At 35.5% G+C, this 14400-nt stretch overlaps 1 protein-coding gene across 1 annotated transcript in view; it reads left to right on the forward strand.

Annotated features, from left to right (window-relative positions):
• The first annotated feature begins 208 nt into the window (after positions 1 to 208).
• NOX4 (NADPH oxidase 4) overlaps positions 209 to 14400 on the forward strand; it is a 176353-nt gene continuing 162161 nt past the window's right edge. The window contains exon 1 of the mRNA XM_011984951.1: positions 209 to 333. Coding sequence (XP_011840341.1) covers positions 256 to 333 — 78 coding nt within the window. The 5' untranslated portion in view covers positions 209 to 255. The remainder of the gene's footprint in view (positions 334 to 14400) is intronic.

The raw sequence follows: 14400 nt of genomic DNA on the forward strand, positions 1-14400 counted from the left end.
CATTTTCAGTGAACACAGCTTTTCCTTTACCCTTTAAACATTTTTGCTCCCTTTGTTCTTTTCCCAGATTACTTCTGTTCGCTTGGGGTGTGGTGATGTCATTAATTTCTTAATCTCATTTTGTATGGCAGGGGATAGCTGTAAATCATTTAGGAGACCTATTTGCAACCCAAATACTTAGTCTCAGGTGAAAGGGCCGGGTAAAATCAGATTTGTTTTCCTCTGAGTGGTTTTCAGCTTGCTGGTTAGTTGAAAATGCTTACTGCAGTTACTGGTTTAGGTTCCATTGAAAGCACCATGGCCAAGAATTTACCTGTGATTTCTATTCATCAGGTAATAATTATTTTCAATTTTTGTTTTCTGTCTCTCATGTCTGATTGGTTTAGCTTATCTGGCTGTCCATGAATGTCCTACTTTTCTGGAAAACCTTCTTGCTGTATAACCAAGGGCCAGAGTATCACTACCTCCACCAGATGCTGGGGGTAAGTAAGTTGAACTTGGATGATCTGGTGGAATGGGTTTAACATTGGCAGACTTTGCTACAGGTTTGGTCAGTTCCATTCGTTAAAGAAATGTGCACTCTTCACTTTAGAAACATTTGTTGTTCTCTAAAGTGGTCACATTTTCTTGATTTATCATTTACGCTTGTACAAGTTAGAAAGACTGACTCTCTCAAGAACCAAAGGTTCACTTCTGCTGAAGTGAAACGAATGAACCTGCCAGACCAGGTTATTGGTGCCTTAAAAAAAATTGCTACTTATTGCCAGCTGCTAAGTATCCTGAAGGATCTGATTCACTAGAAGGACCAACCAATGACAAGCTTTTAATTCACTCTTATCAGTGCTTTTAGCCTGCTCATGAGCTTATCCAGAGGATTTCTGCACTGTCTGCTTTTACTGACAACTCTCACAAAGTGTGGGTCTAATGGGGTTATTCATTTCTGGGCAGTTCTCAGTACTTGTTTTGGGTTAGTGGCTGATGATATTCCAGAATTGTAGTATAATATGAGAAAGATACTGGGCAAAACATTTTTTTCTGATTTATTTTATGTTAATATTTTTCTTTCTCTCTTTTCTATGATGTTTCTGATATTATTCTTCCATTCCATCTCCTTCTTATTAGACTGCTTAACAGAAGATAGTGTCACTGAAGGCATATTGCTTTGTACAAGGAGATTACATTTTGTTTTTTTTTGTTGTTGTTTTGAGACAGAGTCTTGCTGCGGTGCCCAGGCTGGAGTGCAATGTAGTGATCTCGGCTCACTGCAACCTCCATTTGTCTAGTTCAAGCAATTCTCCTGCCTCAGCCTTCTGAGTAGCTGGGACTACAGGCACCTACCAGCATGCCTGGCTAATTTTTGTATTTTTAGTAGAGATGAGGTTTCACCATGTTGGTCAGGCTGCTCTAGAACTCCTGACCTCAAGTGATCCGCCTGCCTCAGCCTCCCAAAGTGCTGGAATTACAGGCGTGAGTCACCAAGCTCGGTTGAGATTGCATTTTCTAAGCAACAAGCAAAAACTGTAAAACACTGCAAAAACTTAAGGAACCTGAAAAAATAGATTTTGCATTTTGGGGTCGGGGGAGAATAAAAAACACATTCTGCTTTTTTTTTTTTTTCATGGTTTCATGACTACTTAAAATTAAGATGAGTTCAGACAAATTCAGTGGAACCAGTTCTCTGTTCTGTGCTTTACATGGACGGCTCTTATTTATCTGTAATTCTCAGTACCCAGACTAGTGATTGGCACATATTAAGCCTGCAACAAGTTGCAGTTGAATTAATTAATTAATATTTATACAACAAAGTAATATCATAATCTGTTGATCACATACTTTATAAAGTTTAACTTCTAGGTTTTAAGCCAATGGGTTGGAAAAAAATAGTCTGTAAAGCTAAACCTATTTTATTGGTAACTCTTCAATCTGAATGTTTATTTCTTTCATCCACCCAATCCAGGAACTGTCTTGAAACCTATACTTTTCAGATTGGCACCCAGAGAGTAAAACCCAACTGTGCTCCTCAAGTTGCTTTACAATATAATGGAAAAACCAACAAGTAAAAAATTGTAATTCAATAAACAAGTGAAGGTTTCTTCTAATAAACACATGACTTTTGATAACTTTTTAGTTTTGTTTTCTAGTATTTCCCCCTTAGGTGTAAGTTAATGAATAGGACGTTTTTCGGTGGAAGTTTTATCACATCTATTACATAACTTGATGAACAACTTGGAGAAAAGTCTTTAGATATACAATAGTAAAATTTGCTCTGGGTCATGAGGTATTTGTATTAATATAAAATCTAAGAATTGGAAATTTATTGCAATAACCTAGAAAGCCATAACTGAACTTTGGATTTTAGCTCTGTGACATAGTATAAACTAAAATAACATCTTATTTTTTTTTTTAAAATAATTGTTTTGGAAACCAACACTTTAATTTTTATGAACTTACTGTATAACAGAATTTCAAATTTATTTTGGTGATAAGTCAGATATGATTAAGATCACATATGCACAGAAACATAAACCAACAAATTTGGAGAACATTTAAAACTGTGTTTCACCTCTCTATCCCACTTCACTGCTTCTGCTTGAATAACAGACAGGCTAATGAGCTTCAAGGACTGCTGGCACATAGGGCTTGATAAATATTGATCAAGGGAATGAAAAAAAAATGATAAAAGGACCAAATAGAAGACTAGGAGCAAAAAGGATAAGAAACAGATTCAATAAAGGAGAGGTTGTTATAAGTTAGTTTTCATGAACACACAAGAATAATTATAGTGAACTGACATTTGAGCTATCTAGTAAGTATTCTTCATTTTACCAAGAATCACTGTGGAAAGGAATGGTCTTTCTACATGCTGAGAGATGAAATATGACCTATAAACTTTTCAGTAATTACCTGTTATGAACTTTCTAGTCATTAATTTATCTAAGCTATTTTGGAATAGGTATTTTCAGTCTGTATATTACTTTTAATTGGAAAAGAAACTCCTACAGTTTTATAATTTATGAAATGGTGTTTAATTTTGTGTCCTAGGCTTATCTTTTCTAATCTTATAATGACTCTTGTATTATTTCATAGAGTAACAATTTGCAGGCACTTTTCAAGTTGCAAAGAAATGTAGTATAACAAAGAGATAGAATTAGTTTTTAAAGAAATATTGCTGACTCTCATGTCTTACATTTTTAATAACTATATATTATGAACCTAGCATCTTAGGGGGGTGCATCTTAGAACTTTTCAAACACTTGGTCCCGCTGCTATAGACGTGTGGGATTCCTGAAGAGAGTCTAGGTATAAGTCTCTTTTAGGTGGATTTTAGGTTTGTAAAAATCATGATGTTATCTCTGGAAATGTATTTCATTGTACCATTTAAAACGCAAATAGAAATAATACTTTCATTGCTGAACATTTTGGTAATAGCATTGACTATAAAGCTGCTATCATTCATCTGTGCAAGGTAAGGTAATAACAAAGTCGTACTAGTATTATAGGCAGGAAGGACCCACAGAATGTGGTCCATTTATTGGAAGACACAGACAATGAGAAGCAGTTAATTCTTGGTAACTGCTTGAAAATCTCTATTTTCTTTTAAGAATGACTTTTTATTCAAATGTTTATTTATACCTGTGATATGCCAGGAATTTTACAAATGTTTTGTTTAAGCTAGGAAACTGTTCTCTCTGTTTTACTTATGAGGAAACATGGGCTGAGGAAGCTGTATGACTCACTCAAATCCCTTTGAATGGTCAGTGTAGGAGCTAGGATTTGAATACATCCCTGTCTGGCATCTGCTTTTTCGTCATACTACATAGCTTTTCTGAACAACTTCACTGGCCCATCTCAGATACTTATACCACTGGTTAGTATTAATTTTTACCAGTGCTGGCCAACAGAAATATTCAGCAAGTCATATATATGTAATTTAAAGTTTTCCAGTAGCACATTAAAAAAGAAAAAAGACAGCAGTGACATTGATTTTAATAATATGTAGCCAACTAACCAGGCAGTAAAAGAGACATCGGGACATGGGTAGTCCTCTTGCTCCTCCTCTACTAAGCAAGAATTGTCAACAGATGTGAAGTTGTGGAACTACAAAAATCATTGGTTTGGGAGGCCATGGTGGGAGCATTGCTTGAAGCCAGGGGTTTGAGACTAGTCAGAGCAACAAAGTGAGACCCCATCTTTACAAAAAAATACACACACACACACACACACACACACACACACACATTAGCTGGGCGTCGTGGCACATGCATGTAATTGCAGCTACTTGGAAGGCTGAGGCAGGAGGATTGCTTGAGCCCAGGAGTTTTGAGGCTGCAGTGAGCTATGATTGGGTCATTGTACTCCAGCGGGGGTGACACAGCTAGACCCTTCCTCTAAAATAAATAAATAAGTAAATATTATTGGTATAGAAGTATAAAAATCTCCCTGGCTTCTGTCTCATCTTCTGACTTTTCTGGAGGTGAAAACCTTTGAGAATGAAGATGAAAGTATTTACTTCTCAGAACTAGAATATCCACTTTTATTTCAGGGTTACTATTCTCAGAATAAAATTAAAGACTAAAAAAATACATATGAATTGACAGAAAAAATAAGATCTTAATTGCTGGAAGATAAAATAACACTGGGATTAAAATGTTTTATTGTGGCTTTTCATCATGATTATCTTTTCCCAGACTGGTCTGATCCAGACTGGAGGCAACATGGTCACGGCTGGTTTATGCCTGAATTAATGAGCTAGTCAGACTGTGCACTTCCTAGGAGATGTTTAATTGTGACATGTCATGAGTTTCGGAATCTTAAAATTAGCTAAGAGGAAAAAAAAATCTATTGGGAGAAGCCAAAATGAGCACCCAAACAAGCAAACAAACAAACCAAATAATAGCCTGCTCCACTGCCCCATAGCAACCTTTTAAATAAGGGTAAATAAGAGATGTCATTGATTGCTTAAGATTAAATCTATTTTTATTTATTTATTTTCAAGGAATGGAAAATGTAGTTGCTTGCACTTCATAGAAAGTAGTAACAGGTTGTGTTCAACTCTCAGAAATGTAGTTTTCTTTTTTTTTTTTGGAAATGCTGTGGCAGTTTAACTCAAAACATCATTTATAGGAGCTCCTGAATTCATGTTTACCTGTTTTGAGTTGCATTTTTTACATTTTAATAATTAAAGCATATCATGTAATTCCCATAAACATTTTAACTTGAAAGAAGAATGATTTTATGATATCAGATTCAATGTGTCCTAGTTTTTTTTATATATATATATATTCAACATGTCTTAGTTATGTATACATATATTTTTTCCCTCCAAACTAGTCAATTTCAAACTAGTTATTTGCATGGTGTCATGATGAGATTTTAATTTTAATTTTGCTTTTATTCACAAATATTGTTTTAGTTCTGCTGCATGATCATGAAGCTTTTTTTTTTTTTTTTTTTTTTTTAAAAAAAAAAAAAAAAAAAGAACTTTTATTGGAATACCTACGCTCTCTGGAAGAAAGTTATGAGCATTCAGGTTCTTTCTTTTTTTTATTATTATTTTTTTCTTATACTTTAAGTTATAGGGTACATGTGCACAAGGTGCAGGTTTGTTACATATGTATACATGTGCATTCAGATTCTTTCTAGTGAAATACTGGGATTATCTTTCTTTAGTCAATCATTATCCATTAGAAACATTAACTAATTTACCCTCTCAAGAGTCCTAGAAGTTATATCATAACATTTTACAGAGACAGAAATCTGATGTCATGTGTATTTCTTAAGGTCAGAGGCTGGACTCTCTGGACAAATGGACCTAGGACTTTAAGTCAACGTTGGTTTCACAGCTGGCCTGGGCAGCTTTAATTCTGCTGATAATTAATATATGGTCCCTGTTACTTTCAGAAAAGATTTGGTCATTAATTCCTAATTATACAGACCATAAAAGTAACTAGTTAGAGTTGCTCAGGCACACGTTATGGTAACAATTCAGGGGACATGTTTAGACGAGTGTTATTTTGCTTGTTTTTATTCTTCACATTCTGCTATTTAAAAACAATTTTCTTCTTGTTTATTGGCAGAGGAAATGGGTTATATTTCTTTGATGAAATTATATTCTTTATCTATTTACAATAGACACTGATTCATAGAATTTTAGGCTTGGAAGGGAACCTTGATATCTTTACTTAGATTACTTTTCATTTTCCAAAATGGAAAAATGAGATTGAAGTGATTTGTTCACTATCACCTACTGAATTAGTGACTTGTTCACTATTTAGTCTATTATTCTCCTTAGTCCAATATTAGCCTGCTATAATGAACAGCTGTATGAACACACACAAGAACATTTTTAAACCCCACACTGTATGGACTATTCGCTTTACGTTTTACGTGAAATGATCCTTCAAACTGTCTAGCAATTTAAGAAGCGAGGGAAAATGATTGATTTACTCTCAAAATAAAATATATTTTTAGTATTATAGTTGTTTGAGACTTGTCGATAAATTGTGAAGGAATTATGAGACATTTTTATTTAACTTTTTTCTGATTTCACAATATTTATCAGAATTCTAAGGCTCAATATTTAACCTCGTTGTGATATACAGCTAAACGCCAACTGCATAATTCTCCTTTATCAATATCATCCCAAACAGCATAGAATTGGAAGTTAGAATGAATCTAAAAGATAGTCAAATCTTTGTTTTTTAATAAATGATATGAATAATATCAATAACAGATTGAGATCAGTGATAACTGGCTAATACTAGATATTAGTCTAAGAGCTTTGCACTGATTAATTTACTTAATTCTCTCAGTCATAGTATGGAGGGCATGTTTTCAAGTTTTTGTTTTGTAGATGAGAAATTGAGTTAGAGGGAATTTTTTTTTTTTTTTTTTTTTTTTTTTTTTTTTTTTTTTTTTTTTTTTTTTTTTTTTTTTTTTTTTTTTTTTTTTTTTGAGACGGAGTCTCGCTTTGTCGTCCAGGCTGCACAGTGGCCCCGTCTCGGCTCACTGCAAGCTCCGCCTCCCGGGTTCACGCCATTCTCCTGCCTCAGCCTCCCGAGTAGCTGGGACTACAGGCTCCCGCCACCATTCCTGGCTAATTTTTTTGTATGTTTAGTAGAGACGGGGTTTCACCCTGTTGGCCAGGATGGTCTCGATCTCCTGACCTTTTGATCCGCCCATCTCGGCCTGGATTACAGGCATCAGTCACCGCGCCTGGCCGAGTTAGAGGGGTTCTATAACTTGCTAGTGAGGGACAGAGGCAGGACTCTAGCCCAAAGATCCTGGTTCCGGAACTTGTATTCTTGTTTCATAAAATTTTAACTGACAATTGCAAATTGTATTTTTTGTGTACCACATGATATTTTGAAATATGTGTATACTGTGAAATGGCTAAGTCGAGCTAATTACCATGTATATTACCTTACATGCTTACCTTTTTTTGTGATAAAAGCACAAAATCTACTGTCTTAGCAATTTTCAAGAATATATTGTTATAAACTATAGTTACCCTGTTGTACAATAGATCTCTTGAACTTATTCTTCCTATCTATCTGAAATTTTGTATCCTTTGAATAACAGCTACCCAACCCCCTCCCATCCCCACCAGCTCCTGGTAACTACCATTCTACTCTCTACTTCTGTAAATTCAGTTACATTCTTTCTTAGATTCCACATATAAGTAACATTATGTGGTATTTGTCTTTCTGTGTCTGACTTATTTTACTTGATGTCCTTCAGGTTCATTCATGTTGTCACAAATGACAGGATTCCCTTCTTTTTTTGTAAAGCTGAGTCATATCCCATTATGTATATATACCACGTTTTCCTTTTCCATTTATCTGTTGAGGAAATTTGTATTCTGAGCCACTTGTGCTCTGTTGTCTCTTTGCAACATTAATATTAGGTTGAATCATATGGAATTGCCATTTTGGTAGATCAAAAACAAATATCAGCCATTGTATATGGCTCAACCTAGTAGCAACCGTTACCATTTATTGACTATATATCATGTGTCAGACACAGTTCTTGGCCCCTTACTTTTATAATCTCATTTAATCCTTATATTTAATTGAATGCTTGTAACAACTGTAGAAGATAGGAATTATTGCTTTTTACAGAATTGAGAAGCTTAGATTAGGAACTATTTGCTTTTTACAGAATTGAGAAACTGAGATTCTGAGTGGTTCGGTAACTTTCTGAGTAGTTAGGTTACATAGCTGACTAGTAGATAAGCCCAGGTTGAACCCACACCTGTCTGAAACTGAAGACCATGCTCTCAATCACTCTGCTTTCCAGGTGAGGTTCTGAAACAGGTAGTATTAGAACCTGGAATTCTCTACTCTTATCTAAGGTCCTTATACATTTTGCCATGGTGGCACTGAATATACTGTTTGTGTTTCCCTCTGTTTGCATGTTAGTGTGTTTTTGTATCTGCTAAGAAGTATTTGATCAGAAGTAAACGTAAGCATATATGCATTATTCTTATATATGCAGTGGACTTGTATAACTTATATTTGAGGTGGACTTGTGTAACTAATACCTACTCTGTTAGTTTGCTAGGGCTGCCATAACAAACTACCACAGACTGGGTGGTTTAAAGGAAAGAAATTTCTTCATAGTTCTATAAGCTAGAAGTCCAAGATGAAGGTGTCAGCAGGGTTGGTTTCTTCTGAGGGCCTCTCTCCTTGGCTTATGGAGGGCTCTCTTCTTCCAATGTTTTTGCATGGCCTTCCTTCTAGGTATCTGTCTTAATCTCTTCTTATGAGGGTACCAGTCATACTGGATTAGGGCCCATCCCAATGAACTCATTTAACCTTAATTACCCCTTTAAAGATTGTGTCCAAATATAGTCACATTGTGAGGTAAATTCAACTTGGTACATCTACCAACTTTGTCAGTCTTCCTCTGGAAGTTAAGCATGCATTTTGAGAAGTTAATTTGAAGTTAATGTAGTTTTTTTTTTTTTTTCTCCTTAATTGTAGAAGCCCAGCTGGGCACTAGCATTCCAGAATGATATAGCACAAGGGTCCTTCCCAGGACCTTTTAGGAAGGTGTTGCAATGCTCCTCCTTAGAGGTTTGTCGAGCTTTATTCTTAGCCCCACCCTACAACTATTTTAAACATGCTCTTACACAACCCTTTATTCCCTCCATGACCTCGAAGAAGAAAATCAGGTGAATTAGCACCTCTGAGGAGTAGCATCAATATTTTATATTGATTTGTTAGATTTTGACATCAAGAGTATGAATTCAGGGAACTGACTCCCAGAAAAGGATGCAGTGAATATTGAGGAACTACTTTACCTTGCACACCACTGAGGCCAATAATAGCAGCAGTTGTCGTAGCCCTAGTCCTAGTCATAGTTGTGTATACTTCCTTCTGGGCAACACTCAGCCTGGAGGGAGAGGAGCCTGTAGAACTGTGGACTGTTCTAGTCCATTTACCCGCTTTGATGGATGAATTTCATAGAGTTAAATGCTTTCTTTATGGACTCAGTGCAAAGCTGAATGTGGATTGTAGGTCCTCTAACTCCTGGTCGATGTTTCTTCATGTCCATCTTGCTAAGCATTGTGTTTATCATAAAACTGATTTTAAAATTGCCTAGGTAATTCTGGAGAGAAAAATAATAATAATAATTATTATTTTTTATTATTATACTTTAAGTTCTAGGGTACATGTGCATAACGTGCAGGTTTGTTACATAAGTATACTTGTGCCATGTTGCTGTGCTGCACCCATCAACCCGTCAGCACCCATCAACTCGTCATTTACATCAGGTATAACTCCCAATAATTTCTTACAGAAAAGGTCATGGGCTTTGGAGCTATATGGATATGAGTTTGAATTGTGGTTAAGCATTTCTCTCCATTTGTGATTTTGACATACTATTCTCTCAGCCTAGGTGTAAACCCTACTCATAAAATAGGGCTTAAGCCCTACTATTCGTTTAGATGGCAGGATAGCATGAGAAAATACAGGTGAAGTGCTTAGCACTTGGTACATAGGCATTCAGCAAATTGGTAACTATTACTATAAATATTAAATAATGGTAACTAGTATTAATAGCATCAATACAATGAATAGGACCAAATGGTAATATTGTATAGTGTGTGTGTGGGGTGTGTGTGTGTGTGTGTGTGTGTGTGTGTATGTTAAAAAGAATTCAGAAACATAAAGATGGAAGGGATTTGCTGAGCATACAGATGCTGAGCATATGAGATGACATCTAGGACAGAGATTTACCCTTTGATCTATTATTTCACTGCTCACAAGGGTGCTTAATAAATGGATGTTTGATGTTGTGGTTGTATGTTTGCTGGTCAGTAGGAACATGTTACCTTCAGTCCTTTGGTTGACTTTTGGCTGCCTCCCTGATCCTCTGGAGAGAGGAAGGCTATTTGCTGCAATTTGTTATTGGCACAAAGTTTGGGGCAATTTGGCTATGATTGTTGGGTGGAATTTTAGTTTGAGGTGGAACACATTTCATTCAACAAAATATTATTTAATAGTTTTTATTAAGCTTCACTGAATCTTGGAATTTTCAACAGATAAATAAGATAAATTAACTATCTCAGATTACTGTAAATGTTAAAGAAAATTAAAATACATAATAATAATAGCTAAAGCTAGCTTCCATTGCAATCTTTTCATGGGCCTAACATTGTGCCAAGTTCCTGTTATGTCCTTTGCTATAGTCTCCACTATCTTACAAGGTAGGTTCTATTCATAAGAGGAAGCTGAAGAACAGAATTTGTAAGCAATTTGCTTATTGATTATAGGTACCTAACATGAATCTATTATATACTAGGAGCTCTAAAAGTGTCAGTCGTCTTCTTTCCTCCCTCTGCTCTCATCCTTCACAGCCTCATAGCATAATTCACCTTGCTGTTTTATACCCCAGGAAAACATGGTGGAAATATTCTATTCACTTCAGAATATTGTGCTGAGCATTATGACTTAACAGATAAGAAAGTAGTTTGAAGAATTAAGTTTCACAGATGTGAAAGATTGTTGTTATGTAGTGTTTCTGTCTCCTATCATTTCACAAAGCTTTTAAGGCTGCAGTCATGGTGCCATAACATTGCTCCCCTGGACATCATTAAGGAAAGTTTGAAGAAAGGAATGAGACGTTTGTCTTCATGACAAAAAAAAAAAAAAAAAAAAAAGGCAGTCAACCCTTAGCATGCAGTATGCTTTACCTTTGCAATGTGACTGTTGAAGTAGGATCATGACAGTCTGTGACATATTGTAATTAATAGTAAAACAAGTATATACAGTTGACTCTTTAACAGCAAAGATTTGAACTGCTCAGGTCCAGTTACATGCAGATTGTTTTCAACCAAATGTGGATTTGTAGGATGTGAAACCCAAACATACTAAGGACCGACTTTTCCTGGAGGCCAATTCCACGGGGCCCACTGGGGCACTTGAATAGGCACAGAATTTGGTATATGCGGGGATCCTGGAACCAATCCCCCGCATATACCAATGGACGACTGAAAGAGCAAATTACATAAGTAGAGAGTGAGTCTGTGCGATTCCTAGAATTACATCCTATTGCAACTTTTTGATATAATAAAACTCAAGCAATGTGATAAAAAAATGTCTAGTGAAAAGTAGTTTACTTTCAGTTCTGACAATGAGACTAAAGGAAAAGTAAATAAAGGAAAAGAAGGACTTCGTTCAATCAGTAGAAATTGTGTTCATCTTTAGAAATTGGAAAGTTGAATTTGGCAATGGCTCTCATCTCTAAATGGAAACTATCAAAGGTTTTCATGGATATGGGAATCCATGAAAGGATTGTTCAAGGTCTCCCGACCCATATCAAGACTTTCAGAGATCTGATATATTTTAAGGGAAGAAGACATGAGTGACATAACCAAAGTATAATTTTATATAGCTGAGAGTTTTTTTTCTAATGGAGACATTTTAACAATAGGGTATAATTAAGAAACGATTATATGGAATGCCTTTCTGACTATATCTCTTTTCTTTATAATTGAATTTTCAAATTGCAAATAATCTCATTAACATGATCATAGAAAGCTCAGGTCCGGTGGGAGGATCTGGAGTGGTAGTGATCCAAACAAGTTTCTTTTATCCCCATGCTATCCTATACTTTTGATTCTCTTTGTAAGCTTCCTTTTCTTCCAATATGCCTTCCTTTATGTGCTTTTCCTTTAGCATCTTATCCCGAATAAAATCCCTGCTACTCCACCTTATATGAAAGCATAGATTTCCAGGAGGATGAAGATCTTAGAAGGTGAGAAAGTTGTAGAACAAGAAAATAACCACCTATTGAGAATACTTAGGAGATAGGGTGATGAGAGTACTTTTATTTCTCACTGATTTTCCTTGGCCACATTTCATTTTTTTTTAAGACGAAACAAAACAGGATCTCATTATGTTGCCCAGGCTGGAGTGCAGTGGCTATTTACAGGCATGATGTACTACAGCCTTAAACTCCTTGGCACAAGTGATTATTCCCTGGGGTTGGAGATTGACTTGGACTGTGTGAAACCCATCACTGAACTAACTGTTTTACTATTTTGATTTTGTACATTTTTAGAAAATATTAGAGTGAAAGAATGAGTCAAATGTAAATCTTGGAAGAGTTTAGTTTATGGGCTGAGAATGGATCTGTAAGGTTTCTTTAACTTTGATCTACTTGAAGAAAATTGGCCTTAGGCTTGTACTGGGTTTAAATCTTGAGTGTGTCATGTTTGAAGAAAATACATTTTGTGCAATACACAAATTTTAGGTATATGAAAGTTAATTTGTTAAAGTCCTTTATGACCGTCATTCTGATTCTTGTTAAAATCAAGTGTCTGCTATCACCTTTTCCTGAGCACGTAGTGTCTATCAGCTCGAATATCAACTATGGTAGTATCTGTGAAAAGTCAAGAATATCAATGGGAGTGGCATGATATCATGAAAAGAACATAGATTTTGTGGTAAATTGATTTAAGTTGAAATCTCAACTTTAACTCTTAACAAATATAACTGTAAGTGATTTATTAAAACTTTGAAAGCCTCAGTTTTCCCAGTTTTCAATGGAGATTTATATTATTAATTGAGCCACATGAAAATTTCAATATAGAAACATTTTGACTTACAAAAATGACAATTTAGGTTAACCTGCATTTAGTTTAACATAGTTTGATCTAATATATCACTTACAAGATTTTTTGGGGGGCGGGGGGCGGAAAGTGGCAGGGAAAGAAAAGAAAAGATTAACCAAGGTGAGGAAGAAATGAGTGTAAAGCCCTCAGTAAGTGTTAATTCCCTTCGTCCCATTGGCAGGTTATAGTAGACAAATTTATGACAATGCTAAGACTTATTTATTTCAGAAAACGTCTTTGGAGTTAAGAATGTTTTGAAGTTGAAATTTGTTTATAAACATTTGTTAATGATTATAAAATGATTATACAAATTTCCAACAGCTGAAAGAAAATACCTTCTAGTTTAGAGCAAAGCATGCATTTTGAAGTGATATGAAAAAATATTTTGCCAATGACAGTATATATTATTTTCTTAGTTAGAATTTCAAAAATATTTAAGCTCATGGTTAATTGCTTTCCAGTTGGCTGTGGTTTCCACATTTTAGCTCCCCAATTCTTGGCCTTTTTAAAACCTGTCTTTCATAAATTGAGACACACATGAAAAGGACCCATTTTATAGGACAGTAACAGTGAATTATTTCCATAAAAACAAAAAAAAAATTAAAGACTTTTTTGATACCAAGTACAGGATGTTTCAAATTAAACATATACCTCAATTCATAACACACTATCCTCATGGTTCTGTGCAAGGCTCCCTTTTACTTTCTTCATCATTCATTCATTTATTAATGTACCCATTTAATCATTCTCCATTATCCAATCCCACTCTCCCAGGGTTCCCCAGTTCCCAAGCCACAGACAGGGACTGGTTCCTGGCCTGTTAGGAACTGGGCCACACAGCAGGAAGTGAGCAGCTGGCAGGCAAGCAAAGCTTCATCTGTATTTACAGCGGCTCCCTATTGCTTGTATTACCACCTGAGCTCCACCTGCTGTCAGATCAGCTGCGGCATTAGATTCTCTTAAGAGCGTGAACCTTATTGTGAACTGCACAGGAGGGATCTAGGTTGCAAGCTCCTTATGAAAATCTAATGCCTGATGATTTGTCATTATCTCCCATCACCCCCCAGATAGGACCAATTAATTTCAGGCAAACAAGGTCAGGGGTCTCACTGATTTTACATTGTGGTGAGTTGTATAATTATTTCATTATATATTACAATGTAATAATAATAGAAATGAAGTACACAATAAATGTAATGCACTTGAATCATCTTGAAATCACCACTGCCCCCTCCACCAATCTGTGGAAAAATTGTCTTCCCTAAAACCAATCCCTG

This window comes from Mandrillus leucophaeus, unplaced genomic scaffold, assembly GCF_000951045.1.
Source record: "Mandrillus leucophaeus isolate KB7577 unplaced genomic scaffold, Mleu.le_1.0 Scaffold276, whole genome shotgun sequence".
Lineage (NCBI taxonomy): Eukaryota > Metazoa > Chordata > Mammalia > Primates > Cercopithecidae > Mandrillus > Mandrillus leucophaeus.